General features: G+C 42.6%; 1 protein-coding gene and 1 long non-coding RNA gene across 2 annotated transcripts in view; one reads left to right on the forward strand and one right to left on the reverse strand.

Moving 5' to 3' along the window:
* Positions 1–825, reverse strand: part of SCHIP1 (schwannomin interacting protein 1) — a 416,513-nt gene extending 415,688 nt beyond the window's left edge. Inside the window, exon 1 of the mRNA XM_085634727.1 lies at positions 471–825. Within this exon, the coding sequence (XP_085490853.1) occupies positions 471–476 (6 nt within the window). The 5' untranslated portion in view covers positions 477–825. The remainder of the gene's footprint in view (positions 1–470) is intronic.
* Positions 1–13,105, forward strand: part of LOC146785563 (uncharacterized) — a 31,820-nt gene extending 18,715 nt beyond the window's left edge. Inside the window, exons 2-4 of the long non-coding RNA XR_014970683.1 lie at positions 12,072–12,135; positions 12,371–12,481; positions 12,953–13,105. This is a non-coding gene — a long non-coding RNA (uncharacterized LOC146785563). The remainder of the gene's footprint in view (positions 1–12,071; positions 12,136–12,370; positions 12,482–12,952) is intronic.
* The last annotated feature ends 511 nt before the right edge of the window (positions 13,106–13,616 follow it).

Below are 13,616 nucleotides of genomic sequence, written 5' to 3' on the forward strand. Positions count from 1 at the left end.
ACACATTAAAAGACACACGCACGAATAGCCACAAACTTAACCACACACTCACTGGTATGCACGTGCAAGCACAGCAGATGTCTACAGAGCGCGTGTGCAATCTCTTGTCTACATGCACCTCTCTGCACACGGGAGGCTGGCAAACACTTCCAGTACAGCATGGCTATCTAAGACGCAAGCATTGCCGGCTCATTCACAAACACATCTACGCTGAACCCTAAACTCAGTGCGTCCTGCCATCTGCATCACCCCAGCTGTCACTCTCTGCTCTGTGCTACGCTTCCAGATACCAGATCCGCATTAACCCTCACACAGCCGCCGGGCAGTGGACCTTTTCACACGCCTAGCTGGACAAGACATTTCTTCAGCACTGTCTGTCTGTCCTCCTTCTCACTTGGCACGAGCGCCCAAGGAAACTACGGCCCTATGAGGGCGCACCCAAAACACAGTCCTCTCCGCGGAGTACTCACGTTCATCTTTTTAACCGAAGCGGTGCACTTTCAAGCCATTTTTACAAGCAGGTCCAGTCAGAGGTGGTGAGTGGGGCAGGGACACGCAGCACCCCCGGTGCCTCTCATCTCCGCGTCGCGCCGTCCCCTCGGAGCCCACACCGCGCGCCCGGACGTGGCCGTCGAGTTCAGAAATAGACTTTCATTCGCTTGGCATCAAACATTCCGGCTTAACTCTCCCGAGCAGCTGTAGGGCTCCGCTCTCGTCGAATGAAATGTGCCGCCGGTGGGCGTGTGGGGGCGCTCCGCCCCTAGCCCGGCTAGACGAGAGCTCCGCGCTGAACTTGCCCGCCTCGTCTTCCTCTGCTGGAGAGCTGCCCCAGCCCCGGGAGCCGGGCTCTCCCAAACCCTGCCTCCCTTCCCTTATTCATCGACCTTGCAGGGGCAGAATGTGTGTCTCATTTGAATTATTCATGGCGCTTTCTGCTCTACACACATTTTAAGTCATTAATACAACATGATTCGATATTATTTCGGAAGTGCTCCCTATATGTACACTATATGTGCGCCTAAACGATCGTCTTAAAGACATTACATATCTCCAATCACGCACGAAGTGCTTGCAATTTAGCTTTGCTTGTCCACAAAATTCGCACCAAATTAATATTGGCAAACTCTGTATTGAGACACAAGGTTTGCAGTCCGATTTTCTTTTTTTTTTACTGTGGGAGACACGCTTATAACAATTACACATTGGGATGGGAGGAAGAACATGATAAAGGCTAGTTTATTTAATTCTGGACTGAAATAAAATGTCTTCCGTGACTGTGGCAATTTTAGAACCAAATACGTGTAGGACACAAGTCTGTACTTTTTTGTAGCTGCCACGTTTTATCACATTTTTAGAAGTATTGGTAATAGATTCTAAAACACAGGCAACTATATGTTTGAACTTGTGTTGTGTCTGTCCGTTCACTTTAAAAAATAAATAAAAATAAGAGGGACAGATACACAAGCAGGCACGGGTTTGCAAGACGCACAGATATACATTTCTCAAGTTCCACTGTCTTCTGGACTCGGCTGTTACTCGTGCCGGCGCCTGCATGTGAATGGAACTGCCTGGTGACTGACACGCTGGTCCCAGGCTGCTTACGCCCAACCTCTCTGCCTCCCGGAGAATAAAAGCGTCACCATGGCAACTGCATCCACATAATGTAAGTCTATTGGCCCCTGAAGTCCTTTAGGTGCCTCATCCCATATAGACGGCTCTTCTTAATTTAAAAACAGATCTGACAATTAGCGTGTGCGCAGGAGGCTAATGTCTCCTCCAGTCCCCGCTGATCGTGTTAAAGGACCAGACGTGGCGCAACCTCCCCGCTCTCTCTGACGAGCTATGGGTATTTAGCCAGCAGGAAACTCCAACCAATGAAATCACAGTCAGAAATGGTAATCACCTAAATTAATTCATTTTGAACCTTGATAGGAGGTTATTTAAACGCCTAGACTGTCTGGCAGGAAGTTCAGCTTCCTGCCTGTCAAATATATTGGAATTACATCCTCACAGTGGTGTGGCAAGATAACAGGGTATCATTAGGTTCAAACGCAGAGATGGAATTGTTTTCAAATCTCTGCTTCAAAATCCAGGTTCCTGCGAAATGGACTCACTACCCCTCATTTAGTGTAGGTCAGGAATTGGTAAAATCAGGTCAGCTGATTTCAGCGCATTGATATGAACTCACTGTGCTATTTAACTGGTAATACCACATTGGAGTGTGGGATTAAGCATCACAGCACAAGAAAGCCATATCTGTTAGCAAAAGGAAACAAAAGTGGGTGCTAATTTAGATCCTTCTACGACGAGCATCTGTTTTTTATGTTATTTCCGAATTAACACTACATTCACCACAATATGGTAATTTCCGATTGTGGTAAAACAGTTATGGAATCATGTAATGACCACAACTTGTTTCTAATCAAAAAGCGTTTTTTCTTTTGCCAATATCTTTGGCGCCGTTGGACAAATCTTTGGGAAATTTTTAAAACAAATCGGGCGGTAAAGTGTGATCCTGTGTTGTGAGTTTCAGGGCGATTCGTCAAGCTGGAGCGAAGAAAAAGGGGGGGGGGGGGTCCCAAAACACGTTTTCTCCATGTTAATTTCCATAGGAAACTTTAAACAGGACTACTGCCCGAACTGCTGAACGGATATACACCAAATTTGTCCAAAAGGTAGCTCTTGGTTCAGAAAGCACTCTTTTTGTTAAATGATGTAAATGCATTCCGTAGTTCCTGAGAAATGTAATAATTTCTCAGATATACAAATATCCCTGCAGAGGATCTGCAAACCCTCCCGATCTCGAGCCTGCAATCTGATTGGCTGCGAACAGTTCCAACCTTGAAGTGTTGGCAGCCATCTTGTGCCTCGGTTGAACCGAGTCATAAGGAAAAAGGTAAAAAAAAAAGGATTAAAAAGCATTTAAAAAAAACATTTTCGGTGGGATTCGTGCTGGGTGTGCGAATCCCACCAAAAATTAAAAAAACAAATCAAAGCACGGTCTCCTACGCTGTGTTTCTTTTAAGTCCCCGGGTGAGCCAGGTCCCAGTGGCAATGCCAGATAATGATGCGGGGGTCCCCACAGCCCTGGGGACCACCACCTCCCTGGGGCTTTATTTTTGTTAAAAATGCTTTGGGGCTCCTGCCCCCACGCAGCCCCGGGGACCGCCACCTCCCTGGGACTATGTTTAAAAAGTAAAGTGTGGGGGGCTCAAGCCCCCCCACACAGCCCCGGGGACCATCACCTCCCCGGGGCACCAATTAATTAAATGCATGGGTCTGTTGCAGATCCCCGCCCCGGAGACCACAACCTCCCCGGGGCTACATCAAATGTGGAGGGGGGGACCGCCACCCGACAGGGCAAGCTCCAGCAATGTCCTGGGGTGCCCACCCCCAGGACATTGCAGTTTGCTATGGCATGGCGACAACCCTGCTCCCACCATACCATAGCAAACACTGCTTTGTTTCATGGAAGCAAGAGCATGGAAAATGCTCTCGCTTCCATGAAGCAAAACAAAATTGCTTTTGGGCAAAGGGAGCTACATGTTAGCAGCTCCCTGTACTCAAAAGCAATGCCGGCTCCTGCAGGAGGCGGGGAGCCCGCAGGGACCGTGGGGGCCATGAGGCTTCCCCCGCAGTCCCCAAGGATGTGGCCAAGCCCCGGTAGATGGGGTCCCCAGGGCCTGCAACCACCTCTCAGCAATCCCACTGTGTGTCTTTTACTTGAGGTAACAGGTAGACTAGTTGGCCCCTAAGGACCCCCAGGAGCAAAGGGGACTTTATCCCCCATCCAAGAGTGTACCAGGAGGCGCGTTTGCAGACTTGTGGACAATGGGGGCCAACTACCCCTCCAGCTACCTCCAGTAAGTCCCACACAGTGGGATTGCTAAGAGGTTTTCAGAGGCCATGCCCCCGTTCTCCACCACTCTGCAAACTTGCCTCCTGGGGCACTACTGGTTGGGGGATGAAGTCGACTTTACTAGTGATGGGCCTTTGGGGCCAAGAAGCCCTCCTGGTAGCTCGTGTAAGTCCTTCGCACTGGAATTCCTGAGCACTGGTTGGAGTCCCAGCCTTCTTTCTCCACCACTCTTCAAACGTGACTGCTAGCTAAAAATACATAGAAATGCACTGAAAAAAACACAGGTTTCAGGGACGTTTTAGTTAGAAATTAGCATTCAAAAAAACTTTAGAAATTCACAGAAAAAAACACAGATTTCAGGGACGTTATAGTTAGAAATGAGCAATTAAAAACCATAGAAATTCACAGAAAAAAACACAGGTTTCAGGGACGTTATAGTTAGGAGTTAGCATTTAAAAATCCTTATAAATTCACTGAAAAAATCCACAGGTTTCAGGGACGTTATAGTTAGGAATTAGCATTTAAAAAAACCCCTATAAATTCACTGAAAAAAACACAGGTTTCAGGGACGTTATAGTTTGAAATTAGCATTAAAAAAACCTTAAAAAATTTACTGAAAAAACCACAGGTTATAGGAACGTTATAGTTAGGCTGACATTTCACTCGTACAAAACCAGAGAAATTCATCCATTATAGTTAGTTGACCTAACTATAACTTGTGCCCCCGCAATACACTGCTGATGATGTCACATATTACATCACTCATGACATGGTCAGTGATATCACTCGTACAAAAGCAATGAAATTCAGCAGTTATAGTTACCTGAGCTAACTATAACTTGTGCCCCCACAATGTACTGCTTATGACCTCATATATTCACCCATAACATAGTCAGTGACATTACTGATGACATCACTGATGACATCTCAAATGACATCACTGGTGACATCATCAAGTGAGTGTATGTGGTTTTAATAGTCTAGGTGTGCTAAACATATGTGTTAACCTACAACAAAGTTAGAGCGGACTTTTCACCTGTTTCCCTGTCTGCACTGGAAAACAGATGAAAATGTTGCTCCCGCCTGCAGGGAGCAGCATTTTTAGCTGCTCTCTGCGGGTGGGAGCAATTCTGGCTTCTACTGGTTGCAGGGAACCGGCTGAGGCTGTGCAGGCATAGTTGGAGCTCCCTTGTGGTCACCAACAAGGAGATGGTGGGTGCCCTGGGTGGGTACCAGGGCACCCACCCTTAGTTGGCTGGACCTCTTCCCCCTTTAATCATTGGCCAGGACCCGGGGCATAGGGTTCTTGGGTCCATTATAGACCCGCAACGAGGGGCTGTTTGCTCCCTCCCCCTTTAATGATTGTTCAGGCCCCGGACAAAAAGGAGCCAGGCTCCAGAGATGGGGTCCCCAGGGCCTAAAATGGCATGGGGGGCTGCATGCCCCCTCCCATTTGCAAAAGGTGCTGGGCCCTGGGAGATGGAGTACCCAGGGCTGAAATCAGCTGGGAAGGAGGGCCATGCACCCTCTCCCCCTTAAAAAAACGGCTCTGTGGGAAAGAGTCCCCAGGGCCTAATAAGGCTCAGGAAGGGGGGGCACTTGGGTCTGTTCCCTGTGAAAATTCAGAAGACCCTGGGGGATGGGGCGCCCCTCCCCTTAAAAAAAGGCCTTGGGGATGGGGTCCGCAGGGCCTAATAGAACTCAGGCAGGGGGGGCAGGTATTCCCCTCCCCTTTAAAATAAATAAATATCCCAGTGATCCCCAGGGACTAAAGAGACTCAGGGAGGGGAGTGCATGGACCCTCCCCATTTAACCAAACAGCCCTAGGGGATTGGTTCTCCACTGCATTGTTAAGGCTCGAGGAAGGGGGCCTTATGGTCCCTTCCCCTTAATCATCACATTGGGCCTTGGAGAATGGGGTAGCCTGGGGCTGAAATAGGCTTGGGTAGGGGGGCCGTTTGGCCTCTCTCCAATTATAAAAAAGCCCAGAGGTAAGGTGTTTTCAGGACCAAATAAGACTTGGGGAGAGGGGCCAAGGGCCTAATGAGGCTTGGGAGGGGTTCGCACTGCCCCCCCCATTTTTATGTCAGTGATGTCACAAATGATGTCATAAAGCATGTCAAAAGTGATGTAATATGTGAGGCCAAAAGTAGTGCATGGGGGATGCAAGTTATAGTTAACTCTACTACCTCTAACTGGTGACTTTCTGTGTTTTCTTTTGTTCAAAACACTAATGCTGTCACTGACATATTCATCTAGCTAAAGCGCTACTTTAACCTTTGGTATTTTCAGTACATTTCTAAGGTTTCTTAAAAAAACTAAAACAGATGTTTTAATCACACCTAACTATAACATTACCTTAATCATGGTTTTCTCAGTGACAAATGTTAAACCACAGTGCGTGTTAAAGGTCCATAATGCTATGGCACAGGTTGTATACTTCAACGCATGCCATTACATTACTGTTGTGATAAAGGCATGTGTGGTAAAAGCATGTGTTGTAAAGTCATATATCCCATCTAGAGTGATGACTATATGCAGCATAAAGGTGAGCTGCTCACTGTAAACAATATGTTTGTACACACAGGAGCTTCTACATACAGGAAAACAATGAGAACACTTGATTGGCTAATCACAAGGGACTTTGTACTTGCCCTGTCATGCCGGTCTCACAGGGAAGCAGGTGATGAAGTGTTTCATCACTGTACACTGATATTTTATGTTGGGAGTCAATGCAGCGTATTTCACAATTTTAAGTGCCACAGCAATCATACCTAATTTCCATTTTATTTTATCAGAAACCATTCATCATTTAACTTTAAAAAGCAGCGCCAATTGGCAGAGAAGAGAACTGGGGTATTAAGTGATCAGGCAATGTGGTTCAGTGGGAAGCCAGTATTAGAACACGTCTCTCAAGTTCACTGTTTTTGATTCAGCCAAAAGACCAATAATTTTATTCTGGTATTTACTGACATGTGGCTTTGACCTTTAATGGTTTACAAGACATATTTGTTTGTGAATATTGCGTCCCTATGTGCTTGGCTCGTATGAAGTGTTCAACGCTGGAGAAATTTGAAGGCACACACAAGTTTGTCCAGCACTAATTAGAGATGTGTGTGAAAGACATCCAAAAAAATATCCAGCCTGTTCCAGAATTACAAATACAGCAGCAGCAGCCAACGCAAAACAGATGCCAGCACAGGTGCCCAGAATGCCAGCTCAGCAGCAGGGAACCGCAGTGTCTACAGACTCTAGCAGTACTTGTGAAACTGAACAGCCAGGTGAGAAAAGGTAAGAACAACACAGAGCTGCTGGCAGATGGAAGGGGTCCTCCAGCTAAAAATAGCTTTCTAACACTTTATTTTTAACAATATGTTACTGATACAGAAGAGTAGTTCTTATCATGATGCACTTTCTGATAATATATGGGAATTCAAGGTTAAAGGGGAGAACAAACGTAACTTGTAGAAGCAGAAAAAGAGATGAACTAGGGAGCAAAGTATTGCTTCAAGGAGATACCTCTGAGATGAGGTGGAAATCTGAGTTTAAGATAAGATTGTTGGAATCTGAGTTTAAGCAAAAATAGCCCTCCTTTGATCTGGGACCTGAAAAGGGATCTCTAAGCTCAAAGGTTAGATAACCAAAGAACTTGAAAAACCTGAGTTAACAAAGAGGTGATCTTAGCAGGATCATTTTTACAATCACGCAATTATTTCAAGTTGTATCATATCCAGGAATACTCTTTTCAATGGTTAGACAGAACTTAGAAACCCTAAAACCCTCAATAGCTGCATCCACAGTGGATGACATAACCTTCTGACGCTGTCTCTATCTCTGATAGATAATGGATCTAGGTTTCAGAACCTAATTGAAATGACAGACTCGTCGGGACCAGAATACCTGAACAACCACCTGACCTTCCACCAGCCCACCAGACACCTGCAGTCTGCCTCCCTGGCCCTCACCATCATACTCCACATCCATCGTACTCGAGCCAGAGGATGCTCCTTCTCCCACCTCACTGCCAAGGTCTTGAATGATCTCTCCATCCACCTCCGAAGCTCTATCTCTCTCGCCAAATCCAAGAGTGGCCTCAAGACCAGGGCCAGACTGGCTGTAGCGGGCACCGGGCATTTCCCCGGTGGGCCGCCAGGGTTGTGGGCCGGTTTTGGGCCCCTGGGGGCTGATTTTGTTACAGGGCTGTTTTTGCAGCATAACTTGCAATATCAGCTGCTGTAACTAAATCGGCCAAAACCGACCGTGGCAAACAGCTCGGCCGCACCCCCAACCTCCCAGGGGGCCGTCCGAGCACTTTGCCGGGGCCGGTTTTGGTTCCCAGTTCGGCTCTGCTCAAGACCAGGCTTTTCGAGTAACTCCACCCCATGCAGCACCTGGATACCCTTGGGGTGATTAGCATGTTATGCAAATACTGATTGATTGATTGAGTCAGGCCAACAATATGACTGGGCTCTCAATACTGTTTTGGGTGGAAACGTGATATTTCACTCAAAATGGTATTGACAATCCTGCGGTGTCACCTGAAGCAGTCATGTCGCATGCAGTGTGACCACTTTGAGTTCTTGGTACAAATGCTTGAGGTTAAACTTGAAGGACATTGTCGCAAGAAAAAGGCCCATAATTACAGGTTCACAAGCGGAATTCAGTGCACATCCCAAATATCCACTTCTCATTTGACATTCCATAGGAATTTATAAGGGATTAATTTCTAGGGCGCATGTAACCGCAACCCACTATTATACTCACTGTATTGTTAATACTGTGTGCAGTATTACCTTTCCCATTAAAACCAGTGGACTTTGGGCTTAAAGCGTAATAATTGCAGTAAAACTGTGTAGCATGAACGTGACAGATCACAGTCCTTTATGAAAAATGTATAAGTAGTCTATGATATATTTTTGCCTAGTCTGAGACAGATTATGGTCCTTCGTGAAGAATGTATTAGTTCTATAATAAACTTTTGTCTAGTCTGAAACCTGCTTTGAGATTTCTTCTGGATTAAAGCATTGTAATTCACATAGTGTGAGGTAATGTGAGGGCAAGGATGAACACAATGCTCACATTTGTTGTCCAGCGCATATGTTGTAAATATGGAACACAAAAAGAGGGCACATACATTAAGATAAGAACAAAACTAAAACTGCAAATATTAGGCAGGTAATACAAAGAAAAGCACTGGATGGTATAAATCTGCCCTCGTATCAATATTAAAATACATGAGAAGATGGAAATATTTCAAAATTTCAGAGCAAACTCAATTTGATTAAAGGAAACCTAAGATTATACATTTCAGACTCTCCAGGAATCACAAAATATATTTAATTATTTAGAACAACAATTATTTTGCCTTATGTAGAAAACACAGGTGCTGTAGCAAAAATAACATAAAGTGTATAGCTGGTTCTCAAAAAATGAAGCAGTAGAAATTATCATAACTCAGAAGGATAAAGGGTCGGAAAATGTTGCCTCATTATTTTTGATAGACCACCAGAGAGCTCGGTTTCCCATAGGAAATCCAGATATAGGGTTTTTAACAGAACTATTAATATATGTCATACGATTACACATGTAAGGACACAGAAAATTACCGTTGGGAAATAGCGGAATTAATACATTTACAGAAATAAAATTATGCACAGGTTTAGATGCAGTCTTCTGCTAATTGTAACATTATTCATTATAATTACATCCAGTGGTTCCACCCTACCACAGTTGATAAAGTTTATGGGACCAACACAAAGTGAAATAAATGAAAACAAAATCTAATTTTTAGGGCAATGGGCAGTATAGTCACTTGAACATAAATGGTAACAATCTTTAGAATAAGTAATGAAAGAAACCTGAGAAAAAAGTTAGGCTGATGTGTTCCACAAAGAAAAGTAAGACTCTAGACAATGCATGAGGTAATCAAGTCAATGAAAGGGTTGTGAATAACAACCTTTTGGTGCAATTTTTAAATACTAGCTGATCCAAACAAGCTTCAAGGTCTTTTTTTCAATACTTTTGGCTCATAGTGTTAGTATTAATGTTGCAACTACATGCTCACCTGTCCACAAAATTCTAGATGCCAACTCATCCAAGAAATTAAGTGGAAACAGTAAGAGTCAGAGTAGCAGAACTTCCCATAAAGCGAAGTTCATAAGACTCAGCCAAATCTCAATAAATCTAAGTAAATCAGCATACAGTTGTGGTAGCAATTTGTCAAATATAAAAAAAATCAAAGGTGAGGCAAAGAGGAAAAATAGTAGCAGCAGTAGCCACAAGTGTCAAGGGTCTGGGTCTAGGGTAGAGTCGCTGGGAAGCAAAAATCCTCAACACTGGCTAGGAATATGCATTATATCAAAGTCAAGAAAACATGTTGAAAACATTATATCAGGCTTCTTCCTTAGGATGGTAGCATTCTTCGGTAAGCAAGTTGAGCTCCTCAATCGCCACAGAAATACATGTGACTTGTACTATTTATCACAAGGTTAACTACAGAAAATCTTGCGTCGTTAGATTCTGGAAACATTAGACTTGGTTCCCATAGGTCTTTAAACACAGATCGACTCTCTATATCTCAACATGTTTCATTGCGAGAACAATGAACTACTAACTAAAAGGCAAACTCACTGGTAGGTAATGCATTCCTTTTGATGTAAATCAAGAATTATTATTTAAAGTGCACATGTTATTCTGTTCAAACATTATATGAAACATAAGAAAATAGGAAGTTCATAACATTCAAGAATAAAAATGTTGCTTATAAAGTAAGACATTTGTTAAACCGTAATATTTTGTAGTTATGACAATCATTTCTGAGCATGTTAATTTAAGGTCAAGCTCCTAAATCACGTTGTGCACATTTCAGCAATATTAAGCTTGCTTATAGTGAAAGGAAACTTGCTTCATATCTTTTCTATTGCCTACATGGGTAACTATGACTGCCTATTGCAAATCATCACATTTCAAATGCGTATCTTTTCTGCAATACATTTTATACTTATCATTGCCCATCCAACTACTAGGTTAATAATTTTTTCATGTTAATTAATTAAGTTTCCCACCACGCATGTGTAGGGGATTCATTGAAGAGCCAGGTCTTCAGTTGCTTCCAGAAATCCTGAAGAGAGGAGGAAGCTCTGATGCGTAGCAGGGAATGTATGACAATACAATGCATACATTTACAATGCATGCCTTTACAACACAGTTTTTGCATCGCAACATCCTTTACAATGCATTCTTTTACATCACAAGCCATTACATCACATTTTCAGAAACTACCTTTACAACGCAATCCATTACATCGCAGTATACCTTTACAACGCATACCATTACAATGCATACCATTACATCACATTTAAGGTAAGTGTTGAATAGTATAGGAGTAATAATTACTTCTTTTTCTGTCCTGGTCTCAGGGTAGTCATCTATGGTTAAATAGACATTATAACAATGGAATATATATACAAAATAATGATTCTGATTTAGTAGTATTGATAGTCTTGGTGAATCGATTTTAAATTTTGTTAGCGTTAAATTGTGCCGCTTAGAGTGGAATCTCTACCTATTACTTCGTTTGAATGAATTGACGATATATATTCGCCTTGAGGCTGTGGATAATAGCAGATCACTAATATTCAGAAACTAGCATAACTGGTACCCTTTTTGTTTCATTTGTGCCTCTTTTATCTTGGCCATTTCAACTTATAGAATTAAATAGGTTTACCTAATATTACAAGGTTGACCGTTTTTCGTTTAACTTCACCGTTTCAAGATGGCGACCACTGTGAGTATATTTCGATCTAGAGTCTTTTCTCTAACCACTGATTAGTGACGCGAGCGTCTTTTGCTTGCACGCATATATACGGGTTAGTCATGGCGGCCGGTTTCAAACTCCTACAAGGTTTCAGATCACGAACGGAGTGCTCTCCAAGTATTCGGTAAGAATCTGTGTGTTTTGTTAATGGTTTATTGCTCTTGGGTGACCTATACTTTGCCCTTCCCATATGGAGGTCTCCGCCTGTATTTTAATTTTAGCTTTTACATTTTGGTTTAATACAGAGCTTGTCTCTGATGTCCAAGTAGTGATACATGTATGTCCTATTGACCGGATGCCTCATTATGAGGGGCCTTCATAGGGGTTACCGATTGGGGCTGCCCATTGGTTTGAATGAACATTGTGGTGATCCGTTATGGTATTTTTTGATTCTAGACCTGTTACTGCTCCACCTACCAGATTTGCTGATCGGGACATATTTCTCCATGTCATTTCCGAGGTATTTTATTTACGCTTTTATCAATTTGGATATTAACTCTATGATTAAGATTGCTGTTTTGGCATATTTAGGGTATAGATTTGTCTGATTGTTATGTATAATAGGGATAGATTACACTTTACGTGGTGTTACTCAAATTTGAGATGTATTCTATGCATTTTAGCAATTTCTTTTTTTCGCCTTGGCATTTCAGCTACAAATTATTTGCTTATGCCGTTCTATATTTTCTTTTCAGATATTTGCCTATAATGTACTACTCTTGATGGATACCGACTGTAATATTTACCCTACTTGGGATGGATACCACTTGTAAATTTCTTTAACGTGTGGAGTACTGATTCTTATGGTGAGTGTTACTTATTACACTTTGACTTTAAATCTTTGAAGGTTTTATATCATATATGAATGGTATTTTATAGTCGCCATATCTAGAACTATTGATTGCATGTTGGCATTTGTGTCTAATCATACTGATGCTTAGGGTTAGTCTGGATAGAATGTTGTGATGAAATGCCCGAGTTGGACCTTTCTTGACTTACTTGTTGTGGTTTTTCTATCTTTGTAAGATATACTTCTCTCGATTATTCTTTCTTCTTCTATTTATTTCTTCTCTTCTTTTCTGTCCTATCTGAATGCACTAATAAATCTATAGCTGTAGTCACTGGGTGTCATTTTTAAACTGCTTATTTCAAACATTCTGGGTCATTCCTCTATAATGACTTTATGCTCGATCTATGAAATGTCATTGCTAATTTTGCATATATGTTATTAGCAACAATATATTGTTTGAATAAATTTCTTCTTATTATTTTTGTAGCCCTGAGGAAGCCGTTTGGGCCATTTACCCTATGACGAAACACGTGTTGGCTGCACACATTTCTGTCTTCTTGCCATCATGATCTACTATGTCATATCCATAAGGGGAGATCCTGATGATTAAGACACTAAAGAAGATTATCTTTTTGATACACATGGATTGGACTTTGTCTTTGAAACATTGATATCTTCGGTCTGAATATTGATTTGTTTTTGCTCGAGAACGATCTTTTGTCTTTGCATTCATCTTCTGTGTACCTACTGTAACGGAGGATTATTGGGACATTGGTGGCTGTTTCCCTTTCTGTTCCCTGGAGCATTCGTCTGTTTTACATACACAAAAAAAAAAAATTGATTTTGCGCAAGTGTAACCTAGCCTCGCTTCGAAGTCTAAAAATAGGGGTAATAATTACTATTCTAACTCCAGTGAGTGCTACAGTTGGGTAAGTGTTGGATAGTGTAGGGGTAAAAATTATTATTCTAACTCCAGTGAGTGAAGCAGTAGGGTAAGTGTTGGATAGTGTAGGGGTAAAAATTACTATTCTAACTCCAGTGAGTTCAACAGTAGGGTACGTGTTGGATAGTGTAAGGGTACTATGCGTTGTAATGGTATGCATTGTAATGACTTGCGATGTAATGGCTGCGTTGTAGTGACATGCGTTGTA

Source organism: Triturus cristatus, chromosome 11, assembly GCF_964204655.1.
Source record: "Triturus cristatus chromosome 11, aTriCri1.1, whole genome shotgun sequence".
NCBI lineage: Eukaryota > Metazoa > Chordata > Amphibia > Caudata > Salamandridae > Triturus > Triturus cristatus.